The 18,349-nt window shown below is 38.6% G+C and overlaps 1 protein-coding gene across 6 annotated transcripts in view; it reads left to right on the plus strand.

Moving 5' to 3' along the window:
- pou2f1a (POU class 2 homeobox 1a) overlaps positions 1-18,349 on the plus strand; it is a 202,138-nt gene that overhangs the window by 92,206 nt on the left and 91,583 nt on the right. For all 6 annotated transcript variants that reach the window (XM_087992721.1, XM_087992723.1, XM_087992726.1 and 3 more), the window contains one exon: positions 6,184-6,240. In XM_087992721.1, the coding sequence (XP_087848847.1) occupies positions 6,184-6,240 (57 nt within the window). The remainder of the gene's footprint in view (positions 1-6,183; positions 6,241-18,349) is intronic.

An 18,349-nucleotide genomic window follows, 5' to 3' on the forward strand; every position in this document is an offset into this window, starting at 1 on the left:
CACTTCTCAGCCCATTGGCCCATCTGGTCCAGATCCTGTTGTAGTCTGAGGTAACTCTCTTCGCTGTCCACTACACCTCCAATTTTGGTGTCAACTGCAAACTTACTAACTGTACCTCTTATGCTCGTTGAAGAATGAAAGTTAAGATGAGGGAACTTCTGAGTGTCGAGGACATTGAAAGGTATAGCCCTGTTGACTATTATCTGTAACTAAGGCATCGCCATTTCCTGAAAGGGAAGATTGGCCAAAACCCCAGCAGTGCAGTATTCTGATGACATAAATATGTATGAGAGAATATGTGAGATTGTGCATTTAAGTTTCGAAATGTACCATTCGCTTAAAATAAAGAATTTCAAATTGTCACCTCATCTTGAAGACATCTATGTGATGATCTAGTTGCCTTGGAGTGTGGAACTCAAGCAGAAAGCCAATGAAATGGGGTGGTATTTTTGACTTCTCATAATATCTCTCAGAAAAAGAATAGCTCCTACTTGGACCACAAAGAAGCAAAGGGATTACTGCTGTGGGAAAGCACATGAACTATTTTCATGCTTACAACCAAACAGGATGCATTGTGGAGTTTGGTTTCTGTTCAAAGGAAAGGAAACAGAACAGACAAGGCTTTTCAAGATTTAAGGAATGGAGAGTCTTAAGGTTTGCCTTTCTGCTGATAGTCATAAGCAGGAAAAACTTGAGCTGAGTGACATGTTTATCAAAGGTTATTGAAGATTTGATTAGCCATGGGTGGGGTAAAGCGAATCTTTGGTGAGGAAGGAGTGTATCTGAGACTGTCCCTAGACTGTTGCATGTCTGCTAGAAATGTCCGCACATTTCATTTGTGTTCATTAATCCACACACAAATGCTTTCAGTTTGATGTGTTAATTGCTTGTTAATTAATGTTTTGTGTATGTTGATTTTTGTTTCTTTCAATAAAAGTCTCAAAATGTGAAATCACATCTTTTAGTTTTTCTGTTGGGTTATTTGGCAGTTTATCTCTTTCTGTCTCTTTGGGTGAATTGTAACAATAGGACTCCAAATATGCAGTATATGTTTACATATATATGTCAATTAATTATACAATATTCTAATATATATTGTATATTAAAACAAGTCCATCTTGATAAGAAAAGCAAAAAACATTGCATGAGCTGTTCTTGTTTTTCTTTTACAGGTTTGTATTGCTTGTGGAAAAAAAATCTAATCCAGTAAAGATTTGTGTGTCTCCAAGCACATTCCATTCTAAGTTGGTTGGACATGGGACATACAATATTAAAAATAAAACAATGATTTATCTTAGTTTTCATTTATTCATTTCTGCTTGTAGCTGGTAACTTATCACAAATGTAATGAATTGTTAAAGTATTTGGATTTAGTCCCTTTGGAGCTGTACACTTTCCAAAATGACCGGATTATCAGAAAGAAATATTAAATAAATGTTTTTGTGTGTTATGAGTTTAGAGGTTTTTGGGTTGGCTGTGTGTAGAAGTGCATGTGAGGATGTTTAATGTTGTGTTCCACCATGGAGAAGAACTTAGTAAGATTGGGCAGAGATGATGCCAATGTTTTGGATTATTGAATTTAGCATTATTCGTTGACTACTTCAGTGGATATTCATCTAAATGATGCCTTGGGTCATTTACTGAGTTTCATTTCAAGTGAAATGTTACTGAAAGTGAATTTGTTGTTATAGTCCCAGACCATGTGTAAACAGACTACTAGTCATGAAAACTTAGAGTTCCATTTTTCAATTTTACTTATCAGTTTTAATCCATCTTGAATATAAAATGAAAAATAATAACTGAGTGGAAGCATTGACATTTTATGGAGCTAAATCAGTTTGTCAAACCAGGAACCAGAAAAAGTTATAAAGGATCTGGATGATAATACAGCAATCCAGAAGAGAGCTATAAAGAAATGGGCTAGGAGAGAGAACAATAAGACAGTCTGACTGACTAAGCTGTACAGAATCATTTATTCCTGATGAAGGGCTTTTGCCCGAAACGTCGATTTTACTGCTCCTCGGATGCTGCCTGAACTGCTGTGCTCTTCCAGCACCACTAATCCAGAATCTAGTTTCCAGCATCTGCAGTCATTGTTTTTACCTGTACAGAATCATTGCCGTTACTTGGTGTCTGAAGGTACTGTTGTTATGATCTGAAATGGTTGAATTCAGTGATGAGCTCAGAAGATTATGAAGAGCCTAAGCAAAACGTAAGATGCTGTTCCTTGAGCTTTATTGGGACAGTAGAAGTGTTCACAATGGGATTAGGGTGGAGACGTAAAATGTTAAGCAAGCAAAAGCTTGATCATACTTGCAGAGCAAACAGGTGTTCTGCAAGAGATGAATGAGAGGACCTGAACAAGACTGGAACAAAGGATGTCCATATATCGCATGAAATGGCAAACATAACTAGATTTAATTTGGATCCCATATTGATACCTTTTATTTGAAACCAGTGAGTGAAATCAGAGAAGTTGGTAAATGTAAGACTAAGTTAAGTTTGATTGTGTGAGAAAGAAAGACTTGCTTTTATCTGGCTATAACTTCAGGACCTCAAATGTTTTACAATCATTGAAATAATTTCAAGTGCAGACATTGTTATAATGTAGGAGCAAAACTGTCAATTTGGACTCAGCAGGCTCTGAGAAAACAGCATTGTTATAAAAGCCAAAAAATTGTTGTTTTTAAGTGATGTTAGTTGAAGAGAAGGGCGGTGATGGATTCTGTAAGTTGTATTATTTTGAATATGTCTTAACGTGTCCAGCAACTCCATTATTCCATGTTAGGAAAAAGTTGCACACGTGGGTGAATCAAAAAGTTATACTGAAGGTAAACAATTAATTTGTACTTCTGTGCTGAAAGATCTGCAAATATATTGTAGAAGGGGGCAGATCTGTGGCTGAAGGTTCTTTTGTCTGAGTTATCTGGGTGTTAGTGCAGAAACCAAGTAGTTGCAGTTTTGATTTGATGAACTGCAACTCACCAAGTTGGGAAAACTGAAGGAGCTTAATGTTAAACAGACCAGCAGAGAGACTACTGTCATTGGATGCATGAATTATGGATGGTGGCTTGAGCTCAGTCTGGATTTTGTGAAAGGAAAAGCAGCTGGAAGATTAACTAAACCTGCAGCTAAGGAAGGCATCTACAGTGGTCCTTGCAATGGTCATTGAATTTTACAAAAAAAAAGGCATTTTCCATTTAAGACGGAGATGAGGAAACACTTTCTTTGCTTAGAGGGTGAAGGTCTTTGGAATTTCTTCCTGAAAAGATAATAAGGTGCAAAATCTTTAAACATTGTTAAGACAGAGGTGGATGGATTCTTGAATACAAAGGGAATGAAAGATTTTCGGGGATGTGCAGGAAAGAAGAGTTGAGGTTAAAAATCAGGAGGCTCCTATCATCATATTGAATTACAGAGCAGATTTGAAGGGATAAGTGACTTAGTCTTGTTCCTTGTTCATATGTAATGTCTTGGAGATAAAATGCAGTCAGCTTTCACAGTCATGATATCTTGAAGAAAAGTTGGAGGGTCATTTAGCCATTGATCACCATAAAATCTTAACTTGCATACTAGAATACTGAGAGGATTTCCAGAGTGGTTTCTGAATAAGTGGGGCGGCACGGGGGCTCAGTGGTTAGCACTGCTGCCTCAAAGCACCAGGGTCAGGTTCAATTCCAGCCTCGGGCGACTGTGTGGAGTTTGCACATTCTCCCCGTGTCTGCGTGGGTTTCCTCCAATGCTCCGGTTTCCTCCCACAGTCCAAAGATGTACTGGTTAGGTGAATTGGCCATGCTCAATTGCCCGTAGTGTTAGGTGCATCAGTCAGAGGGAAATAGGTCTGGGTGGGTGTTTTAAAAAATTCTCAAGGTCAGGTTCGTAGGAGAGTAGTCTGACACAGAACAAACGACCAAGAGGCGAGTCTGCTAGAATATGAGCATTTTATTCCCCGCAGCGTCGCCACAACCAGGTCTCATACTTACAACGGGTCTGGCTTATACTCACTCTACATGTTACCGGAACTGGGAGCCGTCAGTTCTCGTAGAGCGGTTGCCAACAACCCACGCTCGGCGGTTAAACGTAACCCCGGAGCAGACTCCCGGGTCTGGCTTATACTCACTCTACATGTTACCGGAACTGGGAGCCGTCAGTTCTCGTAGAGCGGTTGCCAACAACCCACGCTCGGCGGTTAAACGTAACCCCGGAGCAGACTCACCGAACTGGAGACTTTTCCAGCTGATATACTCTTTTCCAGATATAAACATTCATGTGAACAGCAGAGCAAGGCTAAAAAACACATTCCATTCTGGTTACATACAGATAAGAAGATTCACACGGGGAGGTGTGTAATAAGATTCACACGGGACTAAGCAACACCTCCATTCCGGTTAGATTCACACATGTATTGGGACATAATTTTAACCCTTTCACCACAGTGGGCTACTCTTTGGAGTGTCGGTGTGGACTGGTTGGGCCGAAGGGCCTGTTTCCACACTGTATGGGATCTAATCTAATCAAATCTAGCCTAATCTAAGCGTTTCACCTTTGAAATTCTTGTATTAGGGAATTTCTATACATTGAGCAGAGAAGGGTGGGGCTGTGGTGGTGTGCAGTTAAAAAATAGAACTGAATTCATGACATAGTTTAAAACAGCCGTGTTAACTTTATGATTTATTTATTTATTTTTATATTCAATAAACATTTTTTGTGTAAAGAATATCAAATCTTGTTTGTTAAACAAGTTGCTTTTGTTAGAAAGGCAAATCAGGGCAGGACTTATACGCTTAATGATAAGGACCTAGAGAGTGTTACTGAACAATGAGACCTTGACTGCAGGTTCATAGTTCCTTGAAAATGGAGTCGCAGGTCGACAGGATAATGAAGAAGACATTTGGTTTGCTTGTCTTTGTTTAGTAAATTGAGTATCAGAGTTTGGATGTCATGTTGTGGCTGCATATGACATTGGTTAGGCCTCTTTTGGAATATTGTGTGCAATTCTGGTCTCCCTGCGATAGGAACAATGTTGTGAAACTTGAGTGTGTTCAGAAAAGATTTGCAAAGATGTTGTCAGGGTTGGAGGGTTTGAGCTGTTGGAAAGGATGAATAGGCTGAGGCTATTTTCCTTGAAATGTCAGAGACGGAGGGGTCACCTTATGGAAGTTTGTAAAATCATGAGAGGCATGCAGAGTATGAATAGCCAAGGTCTTTTTCCCTGGAGTGTAGGTTTAAGGGGAGAGGGGAAAGATGTGAAAGGCACCTAAGCGGTAACTTTTTCATGCAGAGGGTGGAGCATATGTAGAAATGAGCTGCCAGAAAATGTGGTGGCTGATACAAGTAGAACATTTAAACGGCATTTGGATGGGTATATGAGTAGGAAGGATTTAAGACCCACAAGAGTCAAATGCTGACAAATGAGACTAGATTAATTTAGGATATCTGGTTGGCATGGATGATTTGGATCAAAGGGTCTGTTTCCATGTTGCATATCTCTATGATTCTATGTTTGGATTTTTTAAAATAAAATGTTAGTGATTTCTTAAAGTAATGGTATTTAAGATCAAACTTGAATGAGATGTAAGGGGATGAAGGTGAGGCTTTGTTGAAGATGCTTGTTTGCACTCTGAGTAGTGAAAAATAATTTGTGCTATTTTAAATTGTATTTTTTTGAGGGAAACTTAAAGAAATGCTAACACATCACAAGATTAGAATATTTTATGACCTGAAAGGAAATTAATTTCTTGTAGACAGACATTGGTCAACATGGTGGCACGGTGTTTAACACTGCTGGCTCACAGCACCAGGGTTCATTTCTGGCATTGGGTGGGGTTTGCATGTTCTCCCTGTGTTTGTGTGGATTTCTGCCAGGTGCTCCGGTGTCTCCCACAGTCCAGAAATGTGCAGGTTAGGTAGATTGGCCTTGCTAAATTGCCCATTGTGTCCAAGGTTGTGTAGATTGGTGGATTAGTCATGGTAAATGTGGGGTTAGGTGTGTGGGGTGACTCATGGTAGGATGCCTTTTGGAGGGTCAGTGCAGACCCAATGGGCTGAATGGCCTCTCTGCATTGTAGAGTTCTGCGATTCTATTCTGTATGTTTGGCAATTGAAATCCTTGTCTCCTAATAAATTGGTCCACAGAACACAAATATAAGTGTTCATTTTTTTTCTTTACTGTTTCTGTTGCAGGTACAACTTGCTGGAACAACTTTGCAGCCAACTGCTTCACAAACATTAAATTTACAGGTATCATACTTTATCATCCTAGAAAGTCAGCCTAATTTGTTATAAAATGTTTTCTTTATTACGTTCTTTATAATGGGTGAGGGCGTGGTAGAATTAGCTGCCCTGTTCGGTGAAAGGGAGAAACCTTGCTTTCCTATTATGGGAGAAAAAACTATTTGCTGCCTCGGAAATGACCTTTTGTCACTTTATTTTGCTTTCTCAAAAGAAACTGTTCATGGTTGCCATGGCAAATTTCAATCTTGAGAAAACTAGCAATGGCAAACGAATTTATCTCTTGAAACAGGCTGTTTGCAACTCTTGTGCTGCAATTATCTTGGGTATAATAGACAGAATTTATCATTTGGTTTATTCTAAGCATTGGTTTTAGAGCTGAAAATGAAAATTTAAGTGTTGTGTCAAGATAGTTAATTGCCAGAAGTCTTTACACTGGAAAAGACTTGTGGCAAGCTGGGATTGTATTTCATATGAAATAACAGAAAATGTTGAAATACTCAGGTTAGTCAACATCTGTGCAGAGAAAAACCGGGTTAAGGTTCCAAGTTTATGACCTATTGTATTCACAGTTTTTTTTTGGGCTGTTAAATGCAATGATTCCATAAATGTTACCAGTTTAATGATTTGATTGTTGTAAACATGGTTGAATCTTGATAGAAAAAGAACTGATGGGATTAATTCCACACAGCCATTTTGAGGTGGCGATTAATCCAGAACACTTCCAGTATCACACACAGGTTAATCTTGGAATCCAGCGAAAGCTGACCAACAGCTTCAAAATGTTGACAGAATCCTAAAAGGTGATAATTCTAATATCATTATAGTTTAAAATCTTTTAAAGTGACAGACAAACTGGATTTTTGTAACTTGAGCTTTAGATATACTCAAAATTCATTCTGGAGAGAAATAAGAACATGCAAGCCTGAAAGTTCAAATTTTGCCAAAGGACAACATTATTAGTTCATTTCTAGGGTAGCTGGAAAATTTGAAATTTTAAGGTAAGTGGTTTATACTTTGCAGGATTTTTAATTTAGTCTGCTTTAGCTGTATCAACATCACAGACTAATACCCATATCCCATGAGTGCTTTTTTAAAAAAATATTTTATGCCCAACTTTTTTTTTTAGTAAGGCACCACCTCTTGCATAAATTATCATTAGATGTTCCCATTTTGTGTTCTATTCTTACACCTTCCAAAGTGCCTCATTTTATACTAACATTGAGCTCCCTCTCTCTTCCTCAAGAGTTCAACCTAATAGTCTTTCCTTGCATCCAACATTTTGCTTGAATGTATTGATGGACTCATGCTAGCACTGTTTAATTGAAGCGTTACAGTGAGTTCCTGATTAAGCCTCATTTACACTTTTGTTATACTGGACAAACGAGATTCCATAATGAACCCTGGCTTGATAGATCAAATTTCTTTTTACAGATTAGTTACTGTAGTAGTCAGTCACTGAACATATTCACAAGAGATCTCCAATGTACTGTCAATAGAATAATATAAACTTAATATGCAAAAGGAAAAAAAAAGTCTGTATGTGACAATTCTGAAAGATTTGTTCATAATCATCAAAAATAATGATTCAACTTTTTCTTAGCCATATCCTTTATGGTTACTCAACCTCTGTGAAGTATCACTCACTCGTGTCTTAAAATGTCTTCATCGACTGATGAGGTTGCAAGTTTTTCCTCTTTGCACATGTACCAGTAGTGATTCTCTCCCATAGAATCTCAGAAACTGGCTAAGTCACTGATTTTTAAAATTTCCTTACTGCTTTTTAAGAAAAGCTTGCGGCTTTATTCTTACCTCTGTCTAACTGGACTGATAAAACAGCCGAAGACATTTTTCCAGTATTGATGACCTCGGTACTGCCCAAGTTAAAATTTTCTTTATCTTTTAAACTGAAATACATGTGCCCTAATTTTACTCTTTCAATACGTTCTAAAAATGTAACTGCTCAAGTGTTTATTAAGTTATCTCCTCAGGTATCTTTATTAGATATTTAGCTTAGGTCACATGTTTTCTTGGAAGTGCTGCTTTGAATTAAATATATGAATTCACAAAACGATTTTCTGACTCTTTTTAAACAAAAGTCACCATAACAGAAATAAAACCAAAAACTTTATCATCTTTACAATTCAAATTCTGAAGTAATGTATTATAAGCCTTCATCTCTGTATGTGCACAGATAAGTACTGTATCAAAATTTCCTGCACTATTTTTATTTTATGACCATTTTTAATACATTTAATTTCAGTCCACAAAAATGTTTCATAGAAATCATATTCTGCTCAAACCCAATTTGATTATAGCATTTATTTTCTTACATGTTTGTTTGCTCTTCATAAAGTGTCCCCTATAATGTAATTTTCCTGCAAAAGGAGTTATTTCAATTTCTATGGTTCTAACATTAAATTTCAAAAAAGTTGTAAATTCCTATCTGGGACTAATTCCAGGAAAATGAAAGGATGATCATCCATATAGATAACAGTCTCTGCAGAATTGTTGGATATGTAGACTTGAAAATATTTTAGAGCCAATTTAAGCCCAGTTTTTCTTTTTCTACCATTGAATTTTTACCAACAGATATATTCAGTTTCCTAGAAAAATAACTGGCTGGTTGTTTATTCCCTGTCTTGTGTGTCTGTAAAATCACTGCATCAACACCAATGTCATTGGCATTCACAACCATTTTAAATAACCTATAATTTGATGCGCTCAAAGGTTTGCTGATATTTATTTGTCCATTCAAATGTCTTGCTTTTCTTAAAAAAAAAATTGTCAGTGGCCTCAAGGATGCTGAAATTCAAAACAAGCCTCCAATAATTCACTCATGCCATTACATTGCAGAATGTTTATATTGTCTTAGGTATGGGAAAATCCAAGATGGTCCTTAGTTTTGATTTTTTAGGTATGACTTGATATTGTCTCCTATTATGGCCCAATTTAGCTAAATTTATGACCATATTGGCTCATCATAACTGACCAAATAAGTTGTCCAAGTGCAGATATTCATCTCAGATTTGGCCGAACTGTTGGTATCTGTGAATATGACAAAGTTGGATAATCTATAATGAAATTGTTGAAAAGTGGCATGTCTGTTTTTCATTTCAAATGGCATGAATTTAAATTGATAACATCCATCCAATGTTAAAAAAGCTGATATGTTTTTGTATCAGTAAATGGAACTTGCCAATATTCTGAACAAGTCATTTTTTTTATAACAAATTATCTTTGTTTAATCCTTTTGATACAAGCCTTCACTTGTGGAATCAGATTTGGATTCTCCTTTTGTTATCTTAGTCATAGAGATGTACAGCATGGAAACAGATCCTTCGGTCCAACCCATCCATGCCGACCAGCTATCCCAACCCAATCTTGTCCCACTTGCCAGCACCTAGCCCATATCCCTCCAAACCCTTCCTATTCATATACCCATCCAAATGCCTTTTAAATGTTGCAGTTGTATCAGCCTCCACCACTTCCTCTGGCAGCTCATTCCATACACATACCATCCTCTATGTGAAAAAGTTGCCCCTTAGGTCTCTTTTATATCTTTCCCCTCTCACCCTAAACCTATGCCCTCTAGTTCTGGACTCCCTGACCCCAGGGAACCAGAAAATAAGACACAATTGTTGTGATCCATCTGGATTCAGTACCACCATAAATGGCTCCAGCTAGTAGATTTTTGTTCAATAATGTAATGGCCACCATGAATTTTGATTTTGTTTTTCTTTCACATGAATTAACTGAGTTCAGTCTGTAAGGGTGTTATTTTATGGGTAAAAGTTAAAGCTGCTGTAGTCTTATTGGACCATTGGGCTGCTCTCACATTACATAGAGAAGACTGGTAGTTTAGCCTCAGGGTCACCACGCCTGAAGCAAGGGGAGAGGTTAAGGAGAGTCATTCATGGTAATCTCAGTTGGTGTGGGAATTGAATTTACACCGCTGGCATGTCTCTACATTACAAGTCAGCTGTCCAGTCAACTGACCCCCTTAACATGCTGACACATACATTCCTACATACACACACACACTGAGGCACACTTTCTCAGACACACACACAGGGAATGACACACACTCTCTTTTGCAAATATAAGCACAATGACAAGCACTCTCTCAGGCATACACATGCTGTCACAGAGTCACCCATTCATATGCATTCTATTGCTTACAGGCATGAAAACAGAAGAATTGCTTACTTAGTTCCTTACTGCAGAACTTCAGCTCATCCCCAAATCACACTGCCCACATCAAACTTGCAGTGGATTTTGCCCACTCTGCCTCTGCACTCCCTCCTTCCTGCTGCTAGCCTGTCTTACTGTTCATCTAACACAAATAAGCTATCTGTTAATCACCCTTGCCCACCCATTATGGGAGAGTTCGCTGGGCGATTGTGATATCCCCCCCACCCCAGTCCCTTCACTGCTATCCCCTCTTCTGACTGCGAAGGTTCACTGGCAAATCCCAGTAGGCTGGCCCATTTTCCCATTGCCAACCTCTCCTTTGGTGGTTGGAAATCACCACTTTCCAAGAATCTTTCCACAAATGTGTGAGTGGGGAGGGGAGCAGAGTTAAAATGCATGATTAATATTATTCTTTTAAAGAGCTGCAGATGCTAAGGGCCAAACAGCCCTCCGTCTTTGTCGAAAGCTTTTTGTACACTGGGTTACACCCACGGGAACGCATCTCAAAGCTAACAACATATTTTGCAAAAGACATTTTTCCTCCCCATTCTTAACAAATTACTTTGAGTCTGTGATAGTCCTTGTAAGTCATTTCAATAGTTTTTTGAAATATTGCATAATAATCTACCTAATTGTGTAAGCACCTCCATGCTATGCAACCTGATCTGATGCTCACAACATAATTCAGATCATTGAGATTCTTTTCAATAAGATCCAGTGAACATTGCTTTTAATGGTTCTGCTAAGACAGATTGCCATGCTAATACCTCGTCTCTGGCAAGAAAAGTCCCAGCTTTGGCCTTTTTATCTGCTCTGATTTTTATTGTTTGATGAGCACTTCTTGGCCAGCACACCTGCTTTGGTTATTTTTCTGAGGAACTTTAGATACAAGTTTGAAGTCTAAACCTCTGAGCTTTAGTTTATTATTTTTTTTCTTCAGACTTTTCACCTCGTGTCCTTATGTCAGTTCAAAAATTGGTATAGACACAGTATTGAATCCTATGGTCTCATAAAGGGCACACCCAGAGATGAGGACCGACAGGGAACTTCCGTTATCCCAATCATTGGGATGGTAATAGAATCATGGATGCTTACAAAAGGAGGGCATTCGGTATATTGTCTCTATACCAATTAACAAAAGATCTGACTGCACAAATTCCATATTCCAGGTATTGGCCCTTAAATAGTTTTTGGAAATATGGCAAGTGAATATCGAAATGCTGCTTAAGTGGTATGAGAGTCTGTGATTCAACCACTCTAGTCGGCTGTGAGTTCTAGACTTCCACTACCCTTTGAATGAATGAAAAAAATTCAACTCTTCTCTCAGCCTTCTACCTCTTTACCCTAAATCAATAAGTGATGGCTAGTGGTGTTTATACAGAGACTCAGGTAATGTTCTGGGGACCTGTGTTCAAATCCCATTATGCCAGATGGTAGAGCATGAATTCAATAATAATTTGGAAATAAGAGGCTAATGATGTCTTGAAATCATTGCAGATTGTCAGGAAAAACCCGTCTTGTTCACTAATGTACTTCAGGGAACGAAAGATGCCATCTTACCTGGTGTGGCCTAGATGTGACTCCAGGCCCTCAGCAATGAGGTTTGGCTCTTATCTGCCCTTTGGGCAGTTAGGCTTGGGCAATAATTGCTGGTCCAGCCAACTAATAGAAAAAGTGCTTTCTCAATCTTCTTTCAAATTTCATTGCTCGAAAGAAAATAATCCTAGTCACTGAACTCTTTCCTCATCACTCAGATCCTGCAGCTCAGGCAACACCTTGGTAAATCTCTTTTAACAATGAACTCTAAATATATTCTCTTAAAGTTTGATCTATCCATTGCTCCTTGTGGTTACGGATGATAAGCTGAAGATGATTTTTAAAAAAAAATTCCCAAACTGTTCATTATTATTTTGTCGAATATTTGTGGCAAAAAATTTGTGCCTTGATCTGAACATGTATTCATTTGGATAATCCATGTTTTAAAATAAAATTCAGCTAAGTTTTTTCCATTTTTTTTTTTGCTGAAGTTTTTCCCAAAGGTACTGCCTCAGAAAACCATAAGCATTGTAAGATATTGATCCCTACTTTTTCGATCGGGGACCTTTACAGTACTAAGACCCTACTACATTGCTGTTTGAAATCTGGCATTGGAATAGAAAGCAAAATTTTAAATGATGTTTGCAATTTGTTTATTACCTGAGATGTACAGAATGCCTCGGCAGATTTCACTACGTCCTTATGTAATCCTTCATTCTCTTGTATTTAAATTTTCCAAACTAGCATCAAATAAATGAATTTCCAAGTCGTCTTTTTTATAGATTCCTCATGAGCATGAGATCTAGTCACAGCAGAACCAGAAACAATCAAAGATGTTCTTTCCGCAGCATTTTGATTTCTTTTGTTTCACTAGATGTTCCAATATCCTCAGTGTGACTGATTCTTTTGAATCCGTCAGGACATTTGCCAAGATAAAATTGATTTGTTTAAGTTACTCTTTTTAATACAATTCTATGTAAAGGAATCAGACTGTAGCCTCCATTTATACCTGCAATTAGTATATTTTTCCTTCATTTCCTGCAGACAATTCATAGAGTCATAACATTATACAGCACAGAAACAATGCTTCGGTCGACCTTGCCCATGCCGACCAGATACTCTAAACTAATCTGGTCCCATTTGCCAGCATTTGGCCCATATCCCTGTAAAGCCATATACCCATCCAGATGTGTTTTAAATGTTATTGTCCCAGTCTCCTCGTTCCATACATGCACCACCTTCTGCGTAAAAAATTGGGTCCCTTTTAAATCTTCATTCCCCCATACAGGATGCACATAGGCTAACTCAATGATTTTTCCTTATTTAACTGTCAGAAATGCTAAGGGTTTTTTCAGCTCTAGCCTGGAGATTGTCAGAACTAAACCTGTCTTTCTGCTGTATGGATCTCCTCTTCCAAACGTAATCTGCTTATTCCCCCGTCCATGTCTTTGTAGTTTGTAAAATTGCAACTTAGTAAATATGTAAGCAGTTATCTTCCCAGGTTGCTTATTTAGCCATTTAGTTTAAGTCACATGCTTTTCTTGACAAACTGGTCATATGGGTAGAGTAATGGCAAATGGAATTCAACCGAGAGAAGTGTGTGTGTGCGGATGCATTTAGGGAGCTCTAATAAGGCAAGGAAATTAACTGTGAATGGTAGGTCTGTGGAAAGTACACAAAATCACAGGGACCTTAGTATACATATCCACAGCTCCTTGAAGATAGAAAGTTGGGGTGGCTAATGTGATTAGGCATACTTGCGCTTATTTAGCTGAGGCAACAAATATAGGTGCAGGGAAATTATGCTGTAACTATATAAAATGTTAATTTTCTAAAGTAGAGTAATGTATGCATTTCTGGTCACCACAGTATAAGAAGGATGTGATTGCACTAGAGAATCTGCAGAAATTTATCAGGATTCCACCTGAGCTGAAGAGTCTCAGTAACAAGGAAAGATTGGGCTTGATTTCTCTGGAGCAGCAAAGGCCCTGATGTTGTATAAGGGGTAATAATAGGAAGACACTTTTTCCAAAAGTAGAAGGTTCAATAATCAGAAAGTATACATTTAAAGTAAAAGGTTGAAAGGTAAGAGGGAAGTTAAGGAAGACCTTATTCACCAAGAGGGTGGTGGGAACTCACTGCTTGATAGAGTGGCTGAATCAGAAGCTCGTGGAGTTTCCAAGCAGTGTTTAGATACTTGCTTTCCTTGCTATTAGCCTCCAGGGCTATTAGCCTCAGTGGGATTAGTTGACCAGCATGGACATGTGGGGCAAATGGCTGCCTCCTGTTCCGTGAATGTCTATTAATATACTAAAGTAAAAAACTACATTTAAAAAAAAAGTCAGGAAGCTAAAGATAATAGTTGATCAGTGATTTTCTTTTTAAATATTAAGGCTGTGGCATTCTACAGAGCTAAATTCAATGTTGCATACTTTTTGTGATATGCATCTTCATCGTAAGAGATGTAGAAGATATAAAACTTAGCCATTACGTAATAATGAGGAAGGAAGATGTAAGCTGTATCAACAGACAAGTTAGCAAATGATGGTGAATGGAATTCTGGAGAAGTGTGAAGGAGAAGTTCCTTGTGGGGAAGGCTAACAAAGCAAGGAAATGCATAATATGTCATAGGATACAGAGAACTATAAGCAACACTGGATACCTGAAATGCATTGATGAGTATATGCTCGTTGAGGTGATAGACAGAATATTTGTCTTTATTAGCCAACTCAAAATCTAAGAACTGGGATGTTATGCTAGAACTGTAAAAAAAAAAAACATGGGCCACTGGGGCGGTATGGTAGCTCAGTGGTTAGCAATGCTGCCTCACAGTGCCAGGGACCTGGGTTTGATTCCAACCTTGGGCACCTGTCTGTGGGGAGTTTGCACATTCTCCCCATGTCTACATGGGTTTCCTCCAGGTGCTCCGGTTTTCTCTCAAATTCCAAAGATGTGCTGTTTAGGTAAATTGGCCATGCTAAATTGCCCATGCTAAATTGCCCATAGTGTTCAGGAATGTTTTGGTTAGGTGTGTTAGTCGGGTAAATATAAGGTCGGTGTGGACTTGTTGGTCCGAAGGGCCTATTTCCACACTGTGATTTTGCTGCAACGTTATAGGGAAAGTCTGTGTGAAGTTTGCACATCGTACCCATGTCTGTGTGGGTTTCTGCCGGGTGCTCCAGTTGGGGTCAGGGAGTCCAGAACTAGAGGGCATAGCTTTAGGGTGAGAGGGGAAAGATATAAAAGAGACCTAAGGGGCAACTTTTTCACACAGCGGGTGGTACGTGTATGGAATGAGCTGCCAGAGGATGTGGTGGAGATTGGTACAATTTCAACATTTAAGAGGCATTTGGATGGGTATATGAATAGGAAAGATTTGGAGGGATTTGGGCTGGGTGCTGGCAGGTGGGACAAGATTGGGTTGGGATATCTGGTCAGCATGGATTGGTTGGACCGAAGGGTCTGTTTCAATGCTGTACATCTCTATGACTCTGTGTGCAAGCTTGGTGGATTGGCTATGGGAAGTGCAGGGATGAGGTGGGTCTGGGTGGGATGCTCTTTGGAGGGTTGAGTGGGCTTGATAGGCTGAACATGGAGCAGAAATTTCTAGGGTCTTTTCTGGACCTGCAATGTTTTTAGAAACATTGGAAGGATGATCTGATGGGCTGTTTTCTTTGGAACAGAGAACCCTGCGGAAAATGCAATAGATGTAAATATAATTAAAAGATCCATGGGAAGCAAGATAGTAAGGCCTTTTGCCCTAATTGGAGGAATTTATCATTTAAGGGTATAGATTTAGGGTTAAAAGATACATGGGGTTTGAGGGGAAAGTTTTACCTAGGGTTACAGAGATCTGGAATTCACTGCCTTTGAAGGTAATAAGGACAGAAGCTCTCATAACATGTAAAAGCTGAAAAGGTGTTGCTGGAAAAGCACAGCAGATCAGGCAGCATCCAAGGAGCAGGAGAATTGACGTTTCGGGCATGAGCCCTTCTTCAGGAAATCATGTAACATGTAAAAGTACTTGATATACATTTGAAGTGTCCCAACCTACAAAACAATGAATCCAAAAACTAAGGGAAATCAGGCTGAAGGGTTCCTTGTCGGTCAAGACAGACATGATGGAATGAACAGCCCATCACTTTGGATTTTGGAAAACAAATTATAGCAGGAATAAAACTTGAACCATGCTGTTTTTTTTTTTACTTGTTCTTGATGCGTGGAGTTGCTGGCTAGGCCAGCATTTATCGCCTGTTCCTCATGTTGCTGGAGAAGGTGGTGATGAGTTGCCTTTAACTGCTGCAGCTCTTGGGTAATTGGCTATGCATGAGAGTAGATGGAAAGTGTATACTTGAGATTAATAAATGTATTTGTATTAGATTATGGAGTTGATTGGATTTCACATGAGCTAGATTGTGATAAATGCATTTTCTGACTAAAATTACATAATATGGATAATTTTCACAAATTTAGGAACTCTGTCAGTACCAAAATGCACTTGATGGTGGTGCTGTTGAGCTTGTGTAAATCGAAGTTTTAGTAAAGCTGTTCCATTTAATGTGCAACAGAAGAGTAAGGTTTCATTCTTGTATCAATTTTTTTGTAACTTTTATAGATAGTTAAAACTAAATATTCCCCCCACCCAGATGTTTGGGTGAATTTTTAGTTGTCAGGGATTTCAGGAGAAACTTATAAGCCAGGACACAAGTAAATCAGTTTTGAAATGTTAAATTTTTAGTCCTGATTGAAAGACTGTTTGTCATATAATCCTTACCCCCTCAAGTCTGAGGGATAAAGCATGGAGGACAGTTAGCTTTGTCATCTATCATTAGATTTGGATGCACCATATACCTAAAAGCAGGCATCACTATCTCTCAAAACAGTTAAAAATCACACAACACCAGGTTATAGTCCAACAGGTTTAATTGGAAGCACACTAGCTTTCGGAGCGATTGATGTTTCAATGTATAATTTCAGTTACATCACACTGTAAATTTTTGCTATAAATTCTGTGTTACGATCGAGCCCTCCACTATCACCTGATGAAGGAGCGTCACTCCGAAAGCTAGTGTGCTTCCAATGAAACCTGTTGGACTATAACCTGGTGTTGTGTGATTTTTAACTTTGTACACCCCAGTCCAACACCGGCATCTCCAAATCTCAAAACAGTGTACTACTCCAGGATCACTGCATATAGCAATAATAAACCCTGACTGTTTTTCATTATCATGAACCTATTAGACAGATGTCTGTCTTTTCTCCCTGTGCACTCACTTCCCACAGCAATTGTGAGGAATTTATGGTCACTGGCTGAGACCATCTAGTCATCTGCCTTTGCTGTCTTCCTTTGCTTTCTCATCCAATTTTACTTTTCCCATGCTCCCAATATCCTCACCCCCATGCTAAACTGGCATATCCCCCATTATTTTCCCCACCTTTTCCGATGCCATCCCGAAGCTAATTGTTTTGATGAGATCTATCTCTTTCTCTCAACTGCATTTTAACAAAAATACAAGCTAACTAGCTTCCTTCTTCTGTGTATGCTAACAATCATAGTAAATGGTTCCTCCTTTTGGTCCTGTTCTCTCTGCTGCCATTGCCCTCTTTCAGAAATTCCTTTTTAAGTCTTCTGTTCTTCGAAACAGTTGTATAGTACCGAAGTTCTATCCCTCTTTTCTTCCTATCCACTACCTTCTTTCCCCACATCTAGTCTTTGGTCAGCAGTTTTCTCTAATCAGACATGGAGAAGATAATAGTCAAGAACTTGGGTCCATCCACTCAGCTCATATTTTTTGGCACCAATTCCATTTCCTATAGCTAACCACTATCCTTAATGTCGATGTTATAGTCGACTTCAAGCCAAACTTCCATTTGCATAATTCCTCCATGATGCTTCTCTCCATTATGTTATTCTGTAGTGGTATAAATAAATAAGAAAGCTCATAGAATGTTATCATTTATTAAAAGAGGAATTGACTATAGAAGTAAGAAGGTATTAGTTCAGTTATAAAGGGCATTAGAAAAACCACATCTGGAATCCAGTGTACAGTATTTGTACCTTATTTAAGGAACCTTGTAAGTGCATTGGAAATAGTTCAGGGAAGGTTTGACAGACTAATACGTGGTATGTGCAAGTTGTCTTCAGGAAAAATTGGAGAGGGCTAGGTTTGTATCTATGGCAGTAAAGGGTTCCATAGGTTGACTACTCTCCGAAGAAAGCAATACACCTCATCTCTTTAATGATTGACCCTTTCTCTGAGATTATGCCTGCTGGTCCCAGACTCTCCCACAAAGGGAAATGACTTTTCCATGTCAATCCTGTCAAGCCCCCTAGAATTCAATAAGATCTCCTCTCATTCCTCTAAACTCCAATAAGTATAAGCCCTAT

Source organism: Chiloscyllium plagiosum, unplaced genomic scaffold (genome assembly GCF_037043375.1).
Source record: "Chiloscyllium plagiosum isolate Xiang-an unplaced genomic scaffold, Cpla_swu_hap1 HiC_scaffold_12, whole genome shotgun sequence".
Taxonomy (NCBI): Eukaryota; Metazoa; Chordata; class Chondrichthyes; order Orectolobiformes; family Hemiscylliidae; genus Chiloscyllium; species Chiloscyllium plagiosum.